General features: G+C 38.7%; 1 protein-coding gene across 1 annotated transcript; it reads right to left on the bottom strand.

Moving 5' to 3' along the window:
- Positions 1 to 1,195: 1,195 nt before the first annotated feature.
- On the bottom strand, positions 1,196 to 24,311 carry LOC105048156 (ubiquitin C-terminal hydrolase 15). The gene is made up of 17 exons (XM_073261029.1): positions 23,855 to 24,311; positions 22,737 to 22,884; positions 22,595 to 22,643; positions 22,041 to 22,412; positions 19,258 to 19,690; positions 18,741 to 19,146; positions 18,673 to 18,684; positions 18,451 to 18,590; positions 18,236 to 18,333; positions 17,033 to 17,118; positions 16,761 to 16,923; positions 16,459 to 16,582; positions 16,185 to 16,342; positions 15,995 to 16,079; positions 3,651 to 3,863; positions 2,197 to 2,258; positions 1,196 to 2,123 (listed from the first exon to the last, which is right to left on the bottom strand). The coding sequence occupies exons 4-17, from the start codon at positions 22,325 to 22,327 to the stop codon at positions 1,418 to 1,420; spliced, it is 2,973 nt and encodes a 990-aa protein (XP_073117130.1). The 5' UTR covers positions 22,328 to 22,412; positions 22,595 to 22,643; positions 22,737 to 22,884; positions 23,855 to 24,311; the 3' UTR covers positions 1,196 to 1,417.
- Positions 24,312 to 25,667: the final 1,356 nt, after the last annotated feature.

The following is a 25,667-nucleotide window of genomic DNA, read 5'->3' on the forward strand; positions in this document are numbered from 1 at the left end:
CCCATCCTATCAAAAAAATATTCAAACACATATTCGTTTGATATCCGTTTTGGATCAGATTGGGTCAAATAAAATAAAGATCTACATTAAGTCAGGTCGGATCGGATATACCCATCTTATATCCTCGTTTTGAGTTCCGATCAAAAATCTTCAAATCGAAATCTAAAAAACCAAAACCCACTAATCTCCTAGGGTGCTCTCCTTCCCCACAGATGTCTCAAAAAGAAAATGAAATGAAAAATAAAGAGAAACGAAAAGCAAAAAAAAAAAAAAAATCAATCTGTGGAAAAAAATTTTACTTTCTAATTTCCTCCATCTTTCGTCTACAGGTGGGAGGCTTGGAGTGGCCAAACAGGGAAGCTTAGATGATGGCTAGGATTTTATCCGATCCCTCTCCTACCATCCGATTGTGGGAGTCATGAAGGTCGTTGTCTCTGCCTGCATCTCTAAGCTCATCATCTGTCTCCACTCCACCTATGACCCTGCTATCACCCATCTTCTTTGTTTTCTTCATCCTTACAAGTCTCAATCAGATAGAAGGTTTGGAGCAATCGAATATGAAAGCTTAATCAGGCCATTGGGTGGAACTTGAGATATCAGAGCAATCGAAGGAAAGCTTACAATGGATAACATTTTGTGTGACCATGTGCGGTCTTAACGGCTGAATAAGGAAGCTTACGATGGCTAACATTTTGGATCTCCACAGCCAAACAGAAAAAGGCATACGATGGCTAGAGTTCTATCAGACTTTATATATAAAAATTTAAACAAATCATGGCTAGAGTTCTATCAGACTTTATATATAAAAATTTAAATCAGACTTTATATATAAAAATTTAAACAAATCATATCCATCCATCCATCCATCCATCCATCAGACTTTAAGATCGGATAAAACCCATCCTATTTAAGTCAGATCGGATATCTAACAGGTCCAAAAACTTGGCCACCCCTAAGGGAAAGATCTGAAAAAATCCAGCAAACAGACTTTGTTGCTGTATTATAATTATCTCAAAATTACTTACAGAACAAATAAATGCAAGAACCGAAGAAACCACCGTTAGTTAAATGAACTAACAAATATTTTACTGGTAAAGAGAAAAATATATGACTTCCAAGCATTCAAAATCTGGGAATCGCAAAAGCTAAAGAAACGCATGATAAGTAGGGTGTGAGAATGGATACTACAATATGATTGACCATCACCATGAGAACATTATCTAAATTCCTAAAATGAAATTAAGAATGTCCACTAATTTACTTCCTCAAGTACATAGGTTCTTGCTGCATCCCCCATGACAATTGCATTATGATCAGCTCATGCCGCGCTCAATTAAAAAATATGAGGCATGGCCAGCGCTCAGATTGGGATCAACCACAGCAAGAGGGTTCCACTAGAACTAATAGAAGCTAACCACTACAGATCACAAAATCCAGAAGTTCGAACAAAACCATCTTTGGTATTGCTTCGGTACCGACCATACAGACTACAGCTGCTTGCCGAAGATAAAGACTCAGATGAAAAAGCAAGGAGCTGCTCTAGATTCCTTTCTTTATGTACATCGCCAAGAGATTGACTTGGCATCGAAGAATCCATCACACAACCCATGCTCTCCGAGAAGAATCTTGTCTGCGGCCTACAAGGTGAGAACTTTGTACATGAAATGCCATTGCTGTAGGAATACTCTGGCACATAGAAGGGGCTGAATATAGAAGAAATGGGATCAAGGTTAGCATTGTCTCCATAATCCACCATGCTGAACGAATCTCTGGTACTCTCGGTGGTGAAGGATGATTCATCAGAGCTTGTAAAAAGTGACCAATCGCTAGATGTAGCATCAGAGAAGTCCACGTTCAATGAATACTCATATGTTCCCCCTGTTGGGAGGATATTTCTGCTTGAGGACTGTATCATGTAGTCCGTTTGATCTTTGACGATGCCTTCCCTATACTCTGGTCTGAAATCACTTTGCATGTATCCTGAATTTTCTGAGGTCAATTGGCTTTTACTTTGTTTCTGTTGCCCATGTTTTGGAGATTTTTGGGTTTTTGAAGGGTCACGCTTTGCATAAGCTTGTAAAGATACTTTCTCAATGTAAGCTCTTGGTGGACGTGGAGAAGACCTGGATGATATTAGATGGTCATAAGCTGAATGTGTCCAGCAAATAGAATATGATAAGATATCATAGAACATACCTTGAGTAGAATAGCATGTATGCACCTTCAGACATAACTTGACTCAGTGGTACAGCCTGCACCTGTTTGAAAACGAGAAGCAAAATATGAGGTCAAGCTTAGTGAAAAAGATTTATAAAAAATGTTTGAGTTCCTACCAGGTTAAAATTTGATCAACTTTAAATACTAGCATACAGTGTATGCTTACTGACATAACCAATTAACCAGCTTAAGGAAACTGATTTGGTGGACCATTCATGATGCCATTTTTTGTCTCACCTTCTTCCATTTTTTGGGATTCTGTAATACAGGACTATCAACCTGCACCCAGCATTTAGTTTGTCCTTAGCTTTTCTACCAAAATATACACCAAGAAATCCACATCCCCGGCGTAAGCCAGACATTGGACGGATTCATGTGAGGGGAAATAAGATTGATACCTTTTACAGCTTTGAGTTGTGCCCCAAATCAGTGCCATTTTATCAGGAAAAGGCTCAACTTTCTTTGCTGTAAAAGGTACTGCTACAGATATTACTAGCCAATAGTCAAGGTATTGGACTGAATCGTCTGAATTTAAGGTATCGGGTGCCATTTGGCTCTGAGTTGTGCTTCAGTGCCATTTTACTAAGGGATGCTCAGTTGCTGTTGTAAGTACAACCAAGCAATAGTTGAGGTAGTGGTTCGAAGGTGGCGTTTGAGGCTCACAGTCAAATTAGTACGCCGTATTTCTCAATGATCAAGTGCCATGTTCTTTAGGATTAGCAACTTGACACCGTAAATGAGCTGTGGACCTTGATCTACAACTTAATGAGATTTTTATGCTACTAAAAGACCAAAACATGGCTATGAGTATTTGATATCTTCAATTTTTGAGTTCTTTTCTCTAAATTGTTGTGATAAATAAGCCCTGCTAGCGGTGCTCTGCTGGGACAACTGTTTCAGTGTTGATAATGTCATAGACAAACCTTGCAAATTCCAAAAGCAATGGCAATGGTAAATGAAACCACATAACTTAGACATTGTTTCCCGCATCACCCTCACCACATCAACTAGTTAAATTGAAAATAATGATAAAGCACAGTCACATTTGCAAACATAATGAATTACTAAATACAACATGATTATCAGCAAATGACCTAAAACATGTTGGTATGGTGTTTTTATATGATGCATAACCGCAAAACAAAATCAACTGACACTGAAGAACTATAGGGCAGTCACAACTCTAGATGCACATACATATACTTAGAACAGGATCTGAGATAGAGATACTTTTGCTTTATGGAATAGAGTGGCTCTAGGCATCAAGTATGTGAAAGCAATAATACCAGAAAATGAGTTCAAGCTGCAACTTTCAGAACCATATAACTATGTAATATAGATGTGATAATAATGCTGTAGGTACTACATGCATGCATTGCACCACCTTTGCCAATTAATAAAGCCAGATAAAATCCTCATAAACCATAATTTACCTCGGAATCGTCAATTCTGAACCATGTTCCTTCCAGATCTTTGACATAGGAGACATAGTGCCCAGAGAATGATGCATTCAGGTTATCCAAATGTACAACAACCGCATACAACATGTACAGGGGAGGATTATCAGCAGTCCCAGTCACAAATGGGATCATGTCCAGCATGTCTGGAAAAGTAACACATTTATTGATTTTGCCGTAGTTTCCTGTCTAATTAAGCAAAACACAACAATCAAAGTAACTATACAAGAAATTAAGTGGTTAGAAATTAAAGCAATGATCATAAAGCTGATAGATCCATACAAATATAAACTACTGAAAGCTGAAACATCCAATTGCAAGCAATAATGAACAAAATATTGCAGGGTTAGACATAAGACTATAATCTAAGAGCACAGCATCATAAGTCATGTAACATCTATTATATGTATCTGTGAGCTTTTAAGGGTCAAATTATGATTCAAGCTTACTGTATGAACTAATCAAAAAGTTAGGGACACCAGAGACCACAATAACATAAGATTATGCAAAATTTCAGATGATGTTCTCTAGATCAAAGTTGAATGGGAGACCTATTTTGACACAATTCGACACAAATTAGTATTACTAATTTTTGCGTATGACTTGAAAAAGGTTGGTCTTATTAAATGCACGACAAAAACACATACAGCTACCAAAAAATGATAATGCACAATTCCTGCATAAAGAGTACATAAATTTGGAAACACCAGGCTCAACAATGTATGCGGAACTTAAAATAACGGTAGCATTAAGTGATCCAGAACATGCCACCTTTACACCCTACATGGGCAATCAAAATGTGTCTAATATCATGTCACAGTTCAGAATACAACGATAAAACACCTTTGTTTTGCTTTTCTTGGCATTCTGTTGTTTACATTCCTTAAGCCATCCTCTGTATAGATTCTATATCATTGAGTAAACAAAAGATGTCAAAAATATAATATTGTAGTAGACATCTTGTTCCTGGGCTAACAGGAATATATGCTACTTTATCATGGAAGGTTCCATCTAATTTGCTCTCAATATAAATTTTGATATGAGAAGCAACTTTTAGACACTTGTAGCCCTTTGTAAAATGAAGGTGATAATATTGTAATTTCCATTACATAGAAAAATTTTTGAATTCTCAAATAGTTATAAATTTGAACAATAAACTATACTATTGGTTTTTTCTTTTTTTAATAACCACTTCAGGCATCTAGCTATATGCTTGAAAAAGGGCTGAAAACAGGTCAGATGAAATCCACCTGGATCTAGATCTATAGATAAGCCAGAAGGGTATCCAAGGAGGATTCAAATTTCTATCACCTTCCAGAAAAGCTTTGGATTCAAGTTCTGTTATTAGTTCACCCTTTTTCCCTGGATGTGGATCCGATATCCGAATTTCATAGGGAATTGTGTGAACATGTAACCTGATTGGGCCTCTATTTTAGTTTCCTACATCCCTCTCCATCTTCCCCAAGTCACAGCAGTGCAGCCCTCCTCACCTCTAACCCTCTTTCCCTCCAGCCCTCTCACCTTCCATGCCTCAGCCACCATAGCCACATCACTGCTCTGATGTCGAAACAGAGGTAACCCCAGTGGCCAGTGGCATCCACTGACTGCTGATCTCTACTCTCTGTGGATTGCTTCCTGGCTCCCCATCCATGGTCACCCACTTCCAGATCCCCCTCGAGCCATCCTCACAGCACCCATGATCCATCCACAATTAACTTCTCATCTTCTCAGCATCCGCAGCCATGATGTCAACAAGCTACCCTTTCTTTCCTGCCTATTTGCACCTCATGTCATAGGCATTACGGATTCTTCTTTTTCTTTCCTTTGGATTTTAAAATCTGAAGGTTAAAAGGGAGCAAAGTCCTATCTAATGAAGGCTTGGAGAAGATTTATGACATAGGTGAACGGATCATTCCTTTTCCTTTTTACTTTAATCTGAATAGGGATTCCTGCAATAATAGCTGGCAAAGGGGTGAAGATTTTCACAAATTGAACAGACAAAACATGATAATAGGCAATAATAAATCTGAGGCACTCTGAGTTATATTCTTTTTTCTAAGTTTTGGCATGTTTGAAATTATATCAGTTGTACTCCTGGAGAGGTGGCGTGGTCCAACCTTCCATCCATTCCTACACCCATTTTCTTTGGTTTGAATCGAACAAATTTGGTAAGTTACCACCTTTTGCCTTTTCCTCTCTAAAGATTATTAACAAATTATAAGCACATTTATATTACTCACTATTAATGGGCATCTGCAGTGCATGCGACTAAGAAGGGGAGACATGGGAATCAGGCTAAATTTTTTTGTATTTTTAAAAAGATCCCCCACATGGGACTACTAATGCACTATTATTTTCAAAGGATGCTATTAACACATCAATAAACAACACTTTTTATGGGTTTAATAGTACTTTAAAGTTCCAAAGTTTTAATGCATATGTATTCAAAGTTTATATACTATAAAACAAATGCATCAAAGCAGGATTGCTATGGGATAGTGCCAATATTAATCTTCTCCAATTTTAATTATTTCATGTGCCTTATATGCATGCCTTTTGATTTATAAACCTATTGCATAGCATCCCATTTATATCCTAACTTATATCCAACTCATATCCGCAACCATTTATGAAATATTGAAGACAAATGCTCAATTCACATTCATATCCATTTTGAACAAATAAGTATAAAAATTTAATATCCTTAAATTTTTTTCTTATTCACTGAATATGGATATAGATATGGATATCACCGTGATCCATAGCTGACTTGTTTTTCAGCCCCTACTTGGGACATCATTATAGAAAGAACTTGCATTTCAACTAGTGAAAGCATGCATGCAAATATGTATTTGGTAAAAAGCAACAAGTAATTTGGTTGCATCAAAAAAAAAAAAGTTCCTAACATGGCTAGGATGGGATTTCAATTTGAATCAGAAGTCAACAGGAAGGTTGCATGAATAAGAGTTTCTCAATTGACATGCCTTTTGAAGAGTTTCTCATGGCTCAGGCGTGCCAGTCTCCATTCATGTGTACATGAGGCATTGTCCGCTTCTGCCTCTAGCGGCTATAGCACGAGGCCTCACAGTTTGGCCCTTCAAAAGGCACCTTATGGGGGAAAGAAGGTTCCATACCATATAAGCCAGAATCTCTCTTGACTCAACCAATGTGGGATGAATGATGCCCTCCCTCTTATACCACAACATAACCCCCAATCAAGGGGGACCCTGGGCAAGGTTGCAGAACGTGCATCACAGTCCGTCAAAGGCACATCGGCCCTTCCTCTAGCACCAATGTTGCAATCAAGGGCTCACAACTCGGACGAGTCGGTCTCCACTCCCACGCATGTGAAGTATCGTCCGCTTCGGCTTCTGGCCACTATGACATCGGGCCTCATGGCTTGGTCTTTCAAAAGATGCCGCATGGAAGAGAGAAATCCCATCCCATATAAGCCAAAATCCTTTTTAACTCACAACCAATGTGGGATTAATGATGTCCTCCCTCCTACACCACAACATAGCCCCCTAGTCAAGGTGAACTCTGAACAAGGTTGCGGGAGGTGCACCACAATCCGTCTAAGGTACATCGGCCCTTCCGCTCACACTAATGTTGGGATCAAGGGGTTATGGCTCAATACGGATCGGTCTCCGCTCTCGCATACATGAGATATTATCCACTTCAGCCTCTGACCGCTATGGCATGGAGCCTCACAGTTTTGTCCTTCAAAAGGCACCTCACGAGGGAGAGCAGATCCAATCCCATATAAGTCAGAGTCCCCCTTGACTCACAACCAATGTCAGACTAATGATGCCCTCTCTCCTACACCACAACAAAGCCTCCCAATCAAGGACTCTAGGCAAAGTTGCGGGGAGGTGGGAGGTGCATTACAGTCTGTCAGAGGCACATCGGCCCTTCTTCTAGCGCCAATGTTGCGATCAAGGGATCATGGCTCAGACGGGTCGGTCTCTACTCCCACATACATGAGGTATTATCCACTTCAGCCTCTGGCCACCATGGCACGGGACCTCACGGTTTTATCCTTCAAAAGGCACCTCACAAAGAAGAGAATGTCCTATCTCATATAAGCTAGAGTCTCTTTTGACTCACTACCAATGTGGGACTAATGATATCCTCCCTCCGACACCACAACAGAAAAATTTACATTTTAACTCAATTTAAGATTTGCTAGAGCTTATATTCTTTTAAACAGTCATGACGATACATTATAAACCTAACAGTTAGAAAGATTTCTTGGTCGAAATTACTTATGGCAAATATTTATTTATGCTTATATGGTACAGTCTTATATATGATCTATATGAATCCAAGTCAGATTGGCTTTGCTCAAAACAATGTTACATCTGATTCAATAAACCAGTTAAATTAATAACCAAACAGCAATTTTTTTTTTGCATGTATAACCCTTGAATTTTGCAGTTTGTGTTAATGTCCCTTCTCCTTTTCCTTTTGCATCGACACCCTTGTGTTTCACTACCATTAGCAGGTGTTAGCCCAAACCATGATTATAGTCATTTAATCCTGGTTAAAGGTTAACATTCACCAAAAGTTACAAAACTATCCTCTAGTCCATGATACCTTAGGGACTTCATGGCATAACATATAGTTGTTTTTTATTACGAAATTCCTCAAAAATCATCATGGAGATAAGATAGATAAAATGGAAGCTGTAGCACCAGGCTTATTTGATCAATTGTATGATCAAAAGGAAACATGGTGTTGGTGATTTTAAGAAATATGGAAGGAGATGGATGAGGAGAAAATTGAGAGGACTTGAGGACATTAAAGGATATCATAGGAAAGCGAAAAGAAATCCATCATCTTAGTGCAACTCATTTAGAAAATAAAATAAAGACTTTGTTTGTCAATCTAGGTCTAGCAAACAAAAAATGTAGATCAGAAAAAATGGTTCAAAATTAAAAATAACCTAGGTACATGGCACCAACATATCTCTTTGTCATCATGTGTCGGAATAATAATGAGAGGCTTGACATTGGAGCTGAAAATCAACTCAAACTCTTAAAACTAATTCAAGTCTGCATTAGAATTGAAAAGCAATGGTGAAGATGAAGAGTGATAAATATGGGAATCATGCATGCACCATGCAGTGTTTTGAACCCATGGACCCAAAATTTCAGTGGCCAGGTCTTGAGTTCGTGGTTTGATCATAGTGTAATTGTGGGCCGACCACCATAACTGGGATAAAACATCTCTCCACTTGCCCCTTTCTCTCTTTTCCACATTCCCTATCCTTTATCCCTCTCGAAGCCATATTCCTCTTCCCTATCTTCAACTTTCTTTCTTACCAGTTCTCTTCTCCTTTCATTCTTATAAATCCAAGCAATAATGAAAGTTTTTCCTTGTTCATGACAACCCAACGTAGGTTGCCTTCTGGCCTTTTCTTTCTCTAATGCTCTCCTTGATGGTAATAACGATGCATCCTTGATAGCAAAGTCTGGCATTTTCTTTCTCTAATGCTCTCCTTGATGGTAATAACGATGCATCCTTGATAGCAAAGACGACCATAGAAGCATCTTTGCTCCATTGTCCATCGTTGTGGGTGGACAACAACAACGGATTTGGAAAAGGGGATTGGGATTGATCCAAATGGTGGTTCAGAGCTTCTTGTTGTTCCCTATGGCAGCAACTACATCTGTATGGCTTCCTGCTCTGATGACGATTACTGATCCAATAAGAAGCTTTAGTGAAAATGCATGCACGTGGGGAAGAGGCTAAGGAATGAGATTGTGTGGAGAGCAAGATCCGCAGGGGTCGCCGCGGGGGTCGTCCAAGAATCAATTTTTTGTTTTTCTTCCAATTCCATCTAAGCACGAGCCAAAGCGGTATAGCACAGCTATTTCGAACGTGTAACTGATCCAGAGTAGTGGGTCAAGCATTTGAATTGGCCAGGTTGCATTTTTTTTTTTTTTGTTATTCCTAGTTTTGGTTTGACCTAACCACAAGAAGGCTAGTGGGTGAGAGGTCAAGCAAGTAGACCTGGTTGACCCATCTGGGTTTGAAAAAATTACACATGCAATCACCATTCTTTTCCTAGTTCTACTCCCCCCTGACGGTGAGGCAAACCATTTCCCTTTAGATGATTATTATAGAAAGCAACCAATTAGATATAATTATTGACAAAAAAAAAAAAATCAACCAGAAATAGATTGCTTAACTCTCAATCAATTTGCTTCTATAGTATAATGGATGTGGAGAATGGGCTAGAGAGATCAGATGGGCATGCCAAAATGGCATAGGATATGCAATTGCAAAAATCATATTCTTCATGTGAACCCATATAACTAAGCTACTATTATGCATTACCTTAACAGGATTCGGATGATTATGAGACAACTGCAGATTTGTTTCTCAAGATACAAACCATCTTCATTAAAATCCAGGAGTTCTTTTTTTTTTTGTGGGGTGGGGGGAATGGGAGAATTGTCCCAATTGCCTTAATCAATGCCTCTAGCTTAACAAAGATTTGTAGTATCCATATGATTCCGATCCATTCAATTATCTCCTCTCTCATCAAGATGTCCATGTTGATCTTGACATGGGTTAGAAATTTCTCATGAAGCAAGAATCGGATGGCTCTGCAATCCTACATTTGGATCATAAGGTGATCTGCCTCTTCATTTCCCAACAGTCCGAGCCACCGATCTCTCCACTTTTCTCCTTGCTCTCCACTTTCCACCACAATCAATTTGAGATTGTAGAGGTGTAACTCTATAGCTGAGCCAATTAAGCTCATCTAGCCCAACGTACTAGGTGGTCATGAGCCCTAGAGGAAACACTAATTGTTGCGGGAGGAGGATGGGCAAAGGGACTTTTTGAGTCCATTTCTTGTTGCTATGGATTTGATTTTTCTTGGCTTCATTGTGATGGGAAAGAAAACCCTCAATAGAAAGGTTGAAGCTTACTCCCCTTGGATCGAGCTCGCCTTCAACTCTTCAAGTTAGAATTAAGTTAATTACATACAAGAGCTATGGATTGCTAGGATCAAATTAACAAGATCTAAATGTTGTGATTACCTTTGCATAGAATTTTATTTGCTCTTCTATATGTAGAATAGATTTATTTGGAAGAATTAGTTGTTCATGAAAATACAATCACTAAATATGTTTTAAATCAACAGAATAATAATATTAATGAAATTTCACATCCCTAATCCAAACAGAATGCTGAAATAGAAAAAAGAGATAAAAAAAGGTTCATTTGAAGGGGACGCAACCTCTATATATCTTGTTCGATCCTAATTCTCCAAAAGAACGCAATGTAAATTGAATTCTCATCCCACTCGTAACAATTAAAAAACATATATGTTTTACATCAATAATTACCTTTAGAAACCCAATGCACAAGAACACTTCTAAAATAACATCTAACTAAATGACAAAACCACCAGCCCATAAATCTAATAATAATTTTAATCTATTAGCATCTAATAAAATAAGTACATAACATTACACTCTCTTCTAGCAATCTCATCCTTAAGGTTGATCTTTGTGCTTTAATGGAGGCCAACTGACTTCCTCATCTTTGTAGCAAGTACATGGGATTGTTCCCAATGCTTACCACAAATTGGACCAGCATCTTGATTTCATTGCATCCATCTCGCCTCCACAAATGTTGATGTCAAATCTTAGAGAAGCCTGACATATAGTACTATCAATCTCCTTCTCGATAACAATATCTATGGCCTCCTTAAGCATCTTCCCAATATTTCTCCAGGCTTCACCAAATTGCAATTGTTGCTCTACCATGTTCTTCAAGAATTTCCTAATCCACTGATTTGCTTCAATTGCTTTCTTAACAAGTGCTTTGATCTCACCCAAATCATCATGAATCTTTAATAGTATATTTAAGCCAATGGATGGCTTTGAATACCTTTTTCCTATCTTGGCAGGTGCAATACATATATAGGTGATGTGTCTGCTGCTTTGGGTGAAGTATGTGATGGGTCCCATGATACCATAATATGTACACGACATTAAATATTAGATATCATGATATGCCTCAACTTTTTCTCCGCTCAGGTACAGGTCCAGAGATGGTTGCACATCACATACAGGTCTAGAAATGGTTGCACATCAGATTACTACATTCATATGATACAAAAGGTTGTTGACTGGAGACAGATTGTGTATACAAACACACATGTGCACTAACCAAAAAGAGCATTTCTCAGCTATAAATATACCACGTCTGACCTTATATAATTAATGATACCTATATATAAATATTCTCAAAGAAGTAGGTCTATTTGATATATATAAGATACCAATCTGAAATTCAATTTCAATATCATGGTTTGAGTTTTCTGTATGGAGAGAATCAACCCTCTATATCCATTTGATAACATTAGATGTGCATACCATGAATTATGATTCATGTTTTTTCTTTTTATATTTGTATACCAAGAGATATAATTGATCATATGCATCTGGATTTTTTTAGGCCATAGAAGTTGCGACATGGAGAAGAAAAACGGCCAGAGCAAAATTTAACCTGACAAAGCAAAAAAAATCTTCTTGGGGTATAACCGATCTGGTGTGACTATATTGAAGACAATGGTCAGATGTTTGGGACAACGATTGCAAATGCGGTACCAATAGGCATGTCAACCAGTGACCAATATGGTACAGAACCAATTTGTATCATACCAAACCGCAGCATACTGGAACCACAAAGAAGGAAAGAGGTAGTGGACTCACCACTACCAATGTTGGTGTCACCATCATCATCCAAGGAGGATCGGGGCCATCATCCAGCTCCAAGCACCCCAAAAACCCTAGAATTCTGCTAGAACGGGTGATTAGTACTCGAATCAAGAGGATATAGTCAGCAATAGGGAGGATCCGATGGAAGGAAAAGAGGAAATCAGATTTGGGGAGGGAAAAGAGAGAGAGGCCGAAGGACTTACCATTTCGAAGCTGAGGAGTGAGAGAGGAGGCAAGGATTTTGAGCCTATCGGAAGGAAGAGAACTTGCCATTTCAAAGAAATGTGCTAAACCGTGCCAATAACCAACCGTTTTGGTTTGATACTCCCTGAATAGGCCAGTTTGATACGTTCAGCATGGTCGGCAATCCTCAGTTTAGGGTTGACAGGCATCTAACGTTAGTAGAGGGATGACCATAGAGAACCAGCCTATAGGATTAGCTGACCTAAAAAATGGGATCCACATGAATCCACCCTGATCTACGATTAAGCTAGCATAATGCCAACTGTTATAGTTCTCAACCATTACAGCTTTAATGATCAAGCTATTTTGAATCAATCAATGTTAAGAAATCATGTGTTTTATCAAACAACATTTCGCTTGCAAAATGACCATGCACCTCTTTTTTTTTTATAAGACAAAGTACTCATACAACTCTGGTATGAATACAACCAGCATTTTTCGAATCGGATAGTTCAAGCCATGCCGAACCATACCCGTAGAAATCGGTCCGATCCCGACATGAAAAACAACACGACGGTTGTCTCGAAAGGAGGGAGAAAAAAGAGAGGAAAAGAGGGAGAGAGAGAGTGGAGGGGGAGAGAGGAGAGGGCCTCCCGGGACTGCTGGAGGCTGTCATAGGCTGCACCGAGGGGCCTAAGGGCGGCCAAGGCCGAAGGAGGTCCTTCGCCCTCATCCCGTGCAAAACAAGGGTTCGTCCCTGTTTTGGCTTTTTTTTTTGAGATATTATCATGCAAAGTCGGCAAACCTGTTGCCGACTTCGCTTATTTTATTTTTTTAGATTTTTTTTTGATTTATCGTGCGAAGTCGATAAACCCATTGCCGACTTCACCTATTTTACTTTTTTAAATAATTTCGATTAAAGTCAGCAAATGATTTTTTTTGGTTTTATCGCATGAAGTTGGTAACCCAAATACGTTGCCAACTTCGCACGATAAAATCCACAAAAAAAAAAAGCCGAAATAGGGACAAACCCCTGTTTTACATGGGATGAGGGCGGAGGCCCTCCTCCGGCCTTGACGGCCCTCAGGCCCCTTGGCGCAGCCTCAGATGGCCTTCGGCAATCGTCGGAAGCCCTCTCCTTCTCCCCTCTCTCTCTTCCTCTCTTCTCCCTCTTTCTTCTCCCTCTCCCCTTCTCTACCCTGTCGGTTCGGCCCGACACGAAATAATACGAAACCGTACCAAACCATACCACCGGTCGATTGGCATGGCCATCGATTCCAGTTCGACGGTCCTTGAATACAACAAAAAGAGTCAAAGAAACAAAATATCACGAAACAGCATCGGAGCAGCCCCCGCATCCATCCATAGCACCTCCCCAAAATGCTCCACAATGGGGGCAACCCAGTCCATGACATTGTTCACCTCTTGATAGATATGCCAAGCATCCAGTGAAATACACTCCCTCATCAGCCTCCACATATCACACAGAAGCAGATTTGTGGTATTTGCCCTCGTGTACCCCTGAATCCACCCCACCACCGTAGCTGAATCCCCCTCTATGACGAGGTGATCAGCTCCCAAGATTAGCCTCATATATGCAATGCCCGTCCAGGCTACCCGTAGCTCCATTTCCGGAATAATAGCTTAAAAAGATGACCACCACCCACAGCCACCAACCTCCAGCCCAACCCACGAATCACAAATTCAACTCCTCTACTACCGATCACACTGCCATTGAAATTGACCCTGAGGCAAGTTGGGGTGGGGTCTTCCAGATGATGAAAACTTTATGGATCGCTGTATGAGCAGAAAGAGAGTCCCAAGAATCTGTAGTCATCAAGGCCAAATCATCAATGATGGATGGATAGTCTCAGCATCCTGACTCAAAGCTCTCTCCAAGATAAACCTCATAGGATGCCTTCTCGACTCATAGTGTTGTTCCTGATCAACTGGATATGGTAAGCAATGTAGGTAGCTCGGGTGCCTAAAAATCTAGTAGCCTCGGTGCCAACACTCTACTGCAAGGCCTTAAGGAAAAATTGTACCAGCATCTCTGCTAAGGCAACCGCCAAGAAGAGGCCGATCAACCACCAAATCAATCTAATTCTAAGGCAGAGGAACAAGACATGTCCCACAGTCTCTCATCCTCCATCTCTAACACGGGCAGATGGGTGGGAGATCCATCTCTCTGTCCCTCAGCATAGTCATGGTAGGAAAGCGCCCCTAAGCAAACTTCCATAAAAAATATACTCTCAGAAGCACTCTAAGCCTCCAGATCCAAGCACTATCCAGTTGCCTAACCAGCTCGCTCTTATACATGTCATAGAGGTCTCGAACCACCACCCTCGAACTACAGTACGATCTCCACACCCTCAAATCCTGGCCACCATGGCTAGGAACCATATGGGAGAGCACCCTCTCAACCAGCTAATCACTAAAAAGCGAGTCACCACCGCAATACTCCAGCCCCTCCCATTAGGATAGAACAAGTCACAAACCCTCATGGACTCCCCAACATCAATTCTAACAAAAGTCCGCCACCAGCTTAGTGGGAAGTCAACTATCCGTGGGTCTCACAGAAGGTCTGCAGTCTGGCATCCCCCACCAACCATCTGATATGAGCCATCAACCTTGGATCATGAGAGTAGATCTTCCTCCATATGAATGAACTACTCTGACTCACCTAGATGTTTGTGCACAAAGTCCACAATCATACTTAGCCCTTATCACTATGCTCCAAAGGCTATTTGGTCGAAAAAAGAATCTGGTAGCATATCTCACGATCAGAGCCTCACATCCCACCAACGGATACTAAGACCCCCATCCTTGATCGACTGACAGATCACATCCTAAGCCATAAGATGCACACCGTCCCCCGATAGATAACTGAATGGTAGTTGGACAAGTCAGCATTATCTTTTCAACAGAATTTTCTTTCCAAAATTGACCATACTCATAGTCACCATACGATAAGGTTTTAATGAAAATTAATTAATTTTCCATTCAAGGGTTAATTTGATGGACCCAACCTGCCACCCTTTCCTCATTCTTTTAATGTATGTATACCTTTGTACATGCACTCCTTATTAAACCTCAGAAAACTTAAAAATCTATAACAAGCAACATCTCCTAGAGCCTAGCTTTATATGTTTCTATTTATAACACAGAGAAATCTTGACAATAACAGTAAATTTTGCAGTGACAGGGCACTGTACAGCATAGTGTATTTTCCAACATTGATGAAATTGCAGTAACAAATTGCGTAGCAGTATCATATAAAATCCAGAAGGCTTCTATCTGAATAATGAAAGTGAAAGGAATGACATAAAATGATCTTCGTTCTGTTTAGCACAATGCATCATCCTACAAAAGAAGAACCAGAAACCAATTTAGTACCTGGAACCTCTTCAGAACTATCGTTAAGATGTTTGGCACCTCATGTAATGTCAACTGCTTTCTGGCATTAACATATGCAGAACACCTATGCATCAAAAGCAAAGGTAAAATCAAACTGAAACAAGAAATGACGGGGGGGAGGAAGGAGTGGTTAAATTTAGATGATGAAAAAAAAGGAGTATCACCAAACCTTCCACATCTATACATGTTCTCTCCATCTAAATCCTCGGGAGCTGTAAATTGTGTGAGTGCATCTTCCAAAGATTCAACCCAACCATGTATCTCCAATGTAAGATCCATAATATTCTCATATCTTTCAGACACTATATGGCACCTCAGGCACTTAACCTTGTTTCAATCAGGTAAATCAATTAGTACAGTGACAACTTGTGTTTATAATACTATAAACTATCATCAACTTAAACAACATGAATACTGCAAAAAAGTCAAAAATAGATATTCACCTTTGACTTGAGCCGACCGCCAAAAATCTGTTGTACTAGTGTTGTCTCTTGCAATTTTGGATCTACTTCCTTCTCACCACCAAATTCCTCAAGGCACGTAGATTGCATAGACATAACTAGAAGCCTGGTTGTATTTTGTATAAGGAAGCATTAATGAAACAACATGGCATACATAAGACATTTTTTTTACATTTTTTCTGCAGCAACAGAGTTAAACAGACTTCAAAACTAAACCTAAATGCAAGGAATTTTCAAACTAATGACTAAGCATGGCAAAGAAGTGCCACATTCACATATTGCACCTTAGAAATTCATGTGCATCTTCTTGATTACCACCACCCATTCGACATCCAATATTCCTCATGTTTGAAAGGATCCTACTGGGAGACGAAAGGCCTCCACCTTCCCGCAGCACAGAAACATGCTGCTCAAGTTCACACATGAGACACCAACCTTTGACCCGACCTAACATACATAGAATGAACAAATGAAAATTAGACTAACCATCTAGATAAGCGATCTGGCTTTTGTGGATTTTATTTTAAAAGAATGAGGGCAAGAGTCTGAGTAGTACAAGTTCTTGAATGCGACCTCTGAAGCAAGTACACCATGAGAGGTTTTGTGTAGGTCAGACATTGCAGGACAGCATTAGCATAGCAACTGCATGAAACAGGCTATGATGGTCAGATACCGAAATGTTATATAAGAACTTAAAGAACTTTCATGATTCATCTATTGTATAATGGTTTCACAATCTGCACTCTCGAGGTAAGGTAGAATTTGATACTTTAGAATACAGAATGTCTTGCAATCCAGAGGAGTGAAGTTGGACAAAAGGATCTAATTCTGCAGATCTTTCAGATATATCATCATTTAGGTGATCCTAAATTGCATAAATGTTGTCGAAAAGCATCTGAATACATTAAGGGAGGCCCTGGAAAAAAAAAGAATTGCATAACAGAGATCTTCAATGTATGGCTTCCTTATAAAATAAGGATTGTTGTCATGTCAGATTAAGCATGAGGGTTTTATCAACACTATATCTAGATATTAAATTATCAACCTTATAAATGTGATACACTTGTCTAAACCAAGACATCCTTGGTTTCATTTTCGGTTTATAGGTTTTCCATGTTGTTGATTCAGAGGATATCTTATACTCTTTGCAAAAAGGCCATATATATTGAGAGTAATTCTCCAAAAACATAAAGTAAAAGTGGGGGCCACCATCTACCTGCTTTGGAGTTGTACAGACTCCTAAATCAGCTTCCAAGGGATTCTCCAAGTTTGATGTTATAGTTTAAGTTGGTAGATGAGACAAATATCAATCTTCACATTGTACAAGCTAACTTCTAGAATGGAGCGTATGCTTTATCAAGATGATATTTCTTATAATTATTGCAAAAATCTCTCAAGAATCATTCTTTGGGATCAGAAATTAAAGAATGAATCATTCCTTCACTGGATCAGAAAACGTAAATGGATTTCGAAAGTTTGTTGAAGCTTGACAGGATAAGTTGATAGATGAGAGAAGAACTATGTTCCAAAAATATGGAAATTGGTCACAAGCTATCCTTAGGAAATCAATACAACGATTTCTGGGCATGGAGAATAAACAAAAATTAAGTCAGCTGTTGTAGTCTTGCTTATTAGCAATGTGTTCTAACACCAATATACCATGATAAGATTAGTAAATATCTAAATATGCTACAGCCTGCTTTTCCTATCTCTAGGGAAAAGCCATCATCCAAATAAAAAGTAACTATATATGTGGTACCTGTTTCCACAATTAAGAAGCCCCCTCGGAGATATGCCCCAGATTTTACACTGAAAAAACTTGACAAGATCCTCATAAGGAAACAACAGCTGGCACACCTAAAAATGCAGAATGTGAAATGCAAAGCATTTAGTTATTGTCTTCAAGGAAGAAAACTATGATTGTAATTGTCCATAATTGGAAAAGAAATATGGCATTTCCAGAAAAACCATCACCTTATTTTTCTTATTGTCATTTATCAAACTCAAAAGATTATGTTTGAGACATTTTGAGTGTTTCTTTGATCCTGCCACTTTTGCCTCTTCCATGTTGGAGATCTCTTTGCAGCCCCGTGAAACATTTGTTTGAGGGCATCCTGCACAGGTTAAAAAAATAATAAGAAGAAGAAGAACAAAAGAACATAATTGAACAGGAGGCAATTAAAGCCAAGAAAATGCCATCACAGATCACTGAACAAGTTTTAGGTAGCTTACTAGATTCATTTTCCATGTAGGCACGCCTTTCTATTCCTTGAGATGGGTATTCTCTTGATGCTTTTTCAGCTGATTTTTGTGATAAAGAAGTTGTGTCCCCCAATGTGTATGGAGGTTTTTTAAAAACAATGCTCCTTTAGCTGAAACCTTTTCAGCTGAATAGATCAAGTCAACTGCTGAACTAGCAGAAGAAAATCCACCTTCAGACCACTCAACTTTCTCTGAAGCGGTATTAGCACCAATGCCACATCCATTGATCCTATTTCTCTCCACATGGGATGGGGTTGATATTCCAGGAGAACTGCTTGTCTTAAGTCCATTTCTAATTTCATCTGTTAATTTATGAGACTGATGCAAATTATTTTTGATGGTGGACGAACTGCTGGTGTCCTGAATCCTATGAGTTTCATCATCAGGTGTGAAGTTCACAGTTCCTAACTGAAACCATCAAGGTTAAACATTGGTAGTTAGACAGTGCAGCAAAGAAGCAATTATAGTTTACAAATCGGTGAAGCACATATTATAGAAACCAGCATAAATGGCAACAACCTTATGTTCCAGAGGAGCATCTTTTGATGAAAACTCCGTAAACGAGGAACTTGAACATTCAGTGTGAGAATCTGTGTCACAGATAATGGTATCATCATATGCACGTGCAGCAATTTCATCACTTTTAAAGAAAAATCTTTTTGATCTATTATGGGAACGCTTGTCTGACAGATTTCTTCCTGCAGCTGGATCTAGAGATGCATCAATTTTCATAACACAAGGATCACTTGATACATTACCACAAAGATCACCATGAAGGGACTCTTCAAAATCACTTCCAAGGAATGATGATTTGAGGCCATCTAAATGAGAATTCTGTTGAACTGCTTCTGTAAGAGAAAAGTCACCAGAAACATTGGAGCTGTTATCTTGCCATTGCTGACATTCCTGCTTGTGCCCCAGCCGCCAGTGTATTATTTGACACTTTCCAGAACTGCAAAATGTGATGAGCTAACATTTGAAGTTGCGAGGAGGAAAAAATCTCTGCATTATAAATTGAAATAAAGTTACAGCCAGGGGTTTTGAGAACAGAGAGGAAGAAGATGACAACCCCTTTCTCTTTAAATAACAAGTGTATTTGTTTTCCTCAGTATAACAACTGAAAACAATGAAGACCAGGTATGAGGGCTATAAGTTTGAATTTTGTTATAAAAATATGATCCTTAATGAACATTATTCATCGTGATTGTAAGTACAATCTTCACCTTTTCCTGCACCTAGAAAATCATAAATATTGAGAAGAAGACGCCAATCCTTATCTCTTTAAATAACAAGCGTATTTGGTTTCCCGCAGATGCACGCATGCACACACGCACACACGCGCGCGCACGCACACACATAGAGAGAGAGAGAGAGAGAGAGAGAGAGAGAGAGAGAACAAGTGTATTTGAACTCCTCTGCATAAAAACTGAAAACAATGAAAACCAGTGAAGAGGGCAAAAAATTTGAATTTTATTATAAAAATATTTTATCAATTAACATTATTTATAGTGTTTGTAAGTATTATTTTCATCCTTAACTACATCAAGCATTTCTCCTCATCTTTAACTACATCAAGCATTTCTCCTCATCTTTAACTACATCGAGCAATTCTTGACAATCTTAAGTCTACAAAGAAATATGACATTTCATTCTGCACATAATCTGCTGGGTATAGCAGCGAGTTCAATCTTAAGCTGCAGAAAATACTAAAATATATGCCAGACACCAGTAATGCATTCATAAACTACCATGTTCAAGTGTTTGATTTCTTTTGCATGAGAGGATATGCTATGAACAATTAAAACAGATTTATAGATGCCATATTGTCGCAGGATATATTTTATGAAATGATACTAGAGAGAAAAGTTTCCAATCAAATTTATTTGTGAAAATGCCAACATGACCAACCTTTCATCAGGTATTAAAATAATGCAGAAATTGCAGACAGACACTCTTATCGGAAGTGAGATTTAGCTTTAAAAATTGACATGAGGCACCCTCCATGGCACAGGTCAGGCACTGGAGTTTTAATCTTAAAGTAAGAAAAGCAAATCCAACTCAAAGATACCCAACCAGAGGAATTTTCTCATTGAAGACCACTTTTTCTACCAACTCACACTAAAGATAAGCTTGATGATTCCCTCACTATTAATGTAGAGTGTAATTTTGCCCATAAAGTACAATACTTTTGGAGGAAGGAAAAAAAATCTAGTCTCCAAATTTTGACAATGGTTTCATGGCCTTATTCAATCTGCATGATAAACGACACTTCAACTCTGTATTACCCACCTTGTCAGCAAGTTCAATCTTTTGTTCTTTTCGTTTGCTCTGCCCTAAAAACTGTATGTTGGGATTTATTTTATTCACATTAAATCAAATGTTCTTATGTCAACTCAATTCAAAATGTTTAGTCTAAAACAGGTCAAACGTGGCCACCTGAACAAAAACTTTTCATCCAAAATGTGCTTTGGTTTTTCTGATATTTTCAATTTGCACAATAATCAACGTGAATTTTAAAAACAACGCTCTAATGAAGAATATAATCTATAGGTTTCCTAACTTACCTTTCAACAACTCATATGGATGAACACCACTAGATTGATAGCACAAATTCCGTTCAAGATATGAAAAGGACAAGGTTTTATACTTAGCAAATATGAAATATCTGCTGAATAAGCTCCATGAATCCCTTACCATTGCAGAAATAATGGAAGAAGTGCATTTTTTTTGTCGATTCAATCTTTTATGCGCCTAAAACCCTCAAAATCACAAACTAGTGATGATTCCACATAGGATTTTTATCATATCCTATTTTCTTTAGTTCTTCTAAAAGAAGGGTCATGATAGGCTATATCAACAACCATATTAAAAATTGATAAGAAGAAAAAATCTAGCTTTCCTTTCCTATGATAAAAACTAATAGGATAAGATATTTAGTTATCCAAAATCTGGCCTCAGGTAAAACATGTGATGATCATATTTTTCTCATTTGAAAGACCGATTCAATAATCATTTTTGTACCAGAAGCAGCCTCATTATTTTAATGGTTGTCCGAAAAAGCTTTTACTTAAAGAGCTTTCTGAACAATTTCATGAATAAACAAATACTTCCAGAAAGCTAAAGAATCACAGCTAAGTTACGAGGAAAATTCATGCAAGATTTCAGTATTTTATCATGTGAAAATTGATGATTGTGCATAATGCACATAGAACATTGAAGAACAAGTTTAAGAATAAAATGACCTACTTAATGATGCAGACAAAGTGGGAAAAAAGGAAAAAAAATTATAAAAACACTCATACCAGTATCTGACAGACTTGCATCTAGAGCAGCGGGTTGTAGCAGGAGAAAAGCATCTGGCACACTCATGAAAACCAGTTTTTAAAGAAAGTCCAGCTGGTAAAACATCAGCAGATGCCATTGCTTCAACTCTGAGAGCTTCCTCAGCAGCAAGCTGAGCAAGCATACTTATCCTGGCCTTCTTTTTCGAAGTCTCATTCCATATTCCAAGTAAAACGTAAGTGACCAAAGGGAGCACAACCAAGACCAGAAGAAGAGCAGTGATATCAGCTTCACTTGCCCGGAGCATGTCCCTACCAACATATTCACATCCAGCTCCTGCAAAGTGCTACCCAGATGGAACCATACCGAATCATATAACTTAATGTCTCACCCTGAATTTCATGTGATCGAATAGACATTAGAAAGTACCCCTTTGCTTATGGCGAACAAAATATGTTAAGAGAGCACAGTTATTATGTTATCTTTTTTCTCCAGCCAAGAATCAAACAAGGACTATAACAGAACAGTGCTATAATGCATACATAAGAATGAAGATTTATAAGAAGAAATTTACCTAACAACTTTTAGGTACATAAGAACTCAGGTCCAACCAGACGTTCCTTCTGAGAAAATGGGAGAAAACATCTAAGGCAATGCGCTCAAGAGAAATTAATAGAAGAGTGAAAGGCAAAACCAAATGGAAATAGCATCCTTACAAGTTTTAGTTAACGACCAGCATATAAATACAAGCAGGGGCATCTTACTTCAAAATTCCAGAGATTCAAGGCATAGCCTTCATGCACTTCACCTCGTGAAGATACTCAAATAAAAGAGCAGAAACCACAGGAAAAATCCGACCTTTCACTGCTGGTAACAATCAAGAAGGCTCAAAGCAAAATCTTGGAGAAAAAATATCAGAACCAACATCGAATAAAAAATCAAATCAAAGATTTAACAGATTGGATTCCCAGGTTAAACAACAAAATCTAATATTACATTCTTTGTATAAGTAGCAGGAAAGTTCCTTGCGAGTCCCTTTCCTAACATTTTTCTCCCAAAGAAAATCTTGAGAACAAAACCGTATCTCTATGCAAAACCAACACGCAAACCAGCATCCAAAAGCAAAAGCAATAGCATGAAAAACAGCTAAAAAGAAAAGACTGCAGCCCCATTGCTGCCTCTTCTGTGAAGAATAACCCTCGAAAGAGGAGGTAAGGGTAGATTTAGACACGGCCCCCCTTCACCAAGATCCCTATTTTACCACCCCAACACCGAAAGAAACAATGAAACGCCTATTTCCGACAAACCCGCATGAAATCCAGTACCCTTACCTCCCATAAACAAAGGCCCACGTCCTTACGCTCCTTCCTATTAAGAACTCGGATAACAAATCCCCAACAAGAAATGGAACCCTATTTCTCCCCAAACCCAAATAAAATCCCGCATCCCAAACTACACAATAAGAAAAATCCCTCCTTTACCAATTCCAGGATCGGGAAAGCCGACTAAAGCCAGGAAAAAGAACAAAAAATAAAAAATAAAAAGATCGATTATTTACCCAAAAATCTGCGAAAAAACCAGCATTCTTCAAAGGCGCCAGATTCCAAAGGACTGTTCAATAAGGCAAAAACAACAGCCATCCCTTCTCGACAAAATCAAGCTGGGAGAGCCAAGGAAAACGATAAAAAGAAGAGAAAACCCTGAAAAGATCGATTTTTCACCCAAATTCAGCGAAAGAAAAAAGAAAAAGAAAAAAGAATTCGTCACGGACGCCAGATTCCAACGGGGGAAATCATGGCGGAAACAGGAAAAAGGAGCGGGCTTTCGCTCGTACCTCTGGGTATTATGAGAGAGAAATCCACAGGGCCCGCCCTCGCATCCTCCCATGATTCGCCGATTCCTCTGCCCACGAAGGGGGAACCTTTTCCACGCACTCGCTTCGGTACTTTCCTCTCTCTCTCTCTCTCTCTCGGCCCCCCCTCCCTCACCCAACCCCTTCTTGCTCTCCTGCTGCAATCTTCTGCCACTAAACAAGATAGTATACGCTCAAAAAAACAAAAGACTATTAAAAACAGCGAGCCCCAATGCAACCCCTCCCTCTCATCCTATTGCACATCTCCTTTACAGTGAGCATCTCCCGGATACCATCTCCACTGGTTTATGTATGTAGGACAAAATAAAGTGGAAAAAATACTCTCCCGGGCGTGAAGAGTGCGTTAGCCTTTGTGTTTTTTTTTTGCTCCATATACAGGGCAGGGTGTGGAGAATGCGTTAGTCTTTGGTTTTTTCTGGCTCCACTGGCTTATGTATTATGCACGGCAGGGTGTGAAGAGTGTGTTAGTCTTTGGTCTTTTTGTTAGTGCAAAAAGCTTCTCCTTTTTGATCTTCCATGCTCTAATTAATATTCTCATTGATTTCCTTCTTTGTTTAGGTTTCTGGCTGCTAATTTCGGACGCGCTTCTTGCCCCGTCCATGTGGAGTGCTGCATATTAAATTATGAAACTTCTTAACCTCATTTGGAACCTAGATGCTGATTCTTCTGGATGTGGTTGTTCTAAAATAGTATAATATATCCAGTTTATTTAAAAAAGTAAAAGTGGTGATGTGATTGTTTTTTTTTTTAATGGGTAGGGCTGGCCATGGGCCTGCATGTTGCCATTAGTTTTTGGTTTGTGATGAATGTTGAGGCAGTAGGAAGAGGGATAAATTGACTACCAAGTCCACTTAGTATAAATCATATAAATTAAAAACTTGTTTGTTAGCATCATGTCATGGAGTTGTATCATCATGCCCATTTATTTATAATTTACTCAGGATGAGAACAATAACGTTGTTGTTGAATTTATAATTTAACCTTGAGGTTTGTTTCCGTGAATCTTTAAACTCCAAGGAGACTGCTGTGCGAGAAAGATAACAAACCTTTTAGAGATTGATTTTGCCGTGCAGCATTAGAAGAATAAATCTGCGTCATAGATCTCCATGATTTGAAAGTAACAAAAACGTTACGTTAAGAGAAATCACTTCTATGGACATTATAACATCGCACCTTTCAATTAAAAGAAGAATTATCTACTGTTTATGTCTGGGGAGATGCACAAAATTAAAATAACTAGTAAGCTAACCATCAACATTCATGGTTCTTGTGTGCTTTGTGTGTGTGTATTTTGCGGGAGGAGGGATTGGTGGTGCATCCAATCATGCTTCACATAACAAGTAGTATCCTTCTAGAGCTATAAAGCAAGTTCTTATTCTCTCAAACATGGAAAACACTTTGTCACTTTAAACATGGGACAAATTTGAGAGACGGTTAATATGTTGTTTGCTTTCATCAATATAACATCAATTTGGGCCCATAGAAAAGCTTTTTAATCATCACTTTTTTAGATTTCACTAACATCGCTCTTAAAGATTAGATAATACACAGGTTTAAGAGAAACATCATTACTTTCTTTAATTTCTTCGAGGGAAGGCTATTAATTTCTTTAAGAGAAAGATCATAGAAGAATTTTTTTTTTACTTTCTTCCATCACTTTCATTTCCTTCTTCGATATTCCTTCTAAACAACATGAGTTACTCCGGACAACCTCCCAAACTGACCCTTGCGACAATTGCAATTATTAGATAATACCTCGCATTCCATTCTAGCG

The sequence above is a fragment of the Elaeis guineensis genome, chromosome 7, assembly GCF_000442705.2.
Source record: "Elaeis guineensis isolate ETL-2024a chromosome 7, EG11, whole genome shotgun sequence".
NCBI lineage: Eukaryota > Viridiplantae > Streptophyta > Magnoliopsida > Arecales > Arecaceae > Elaeis > Elaeis guineensis.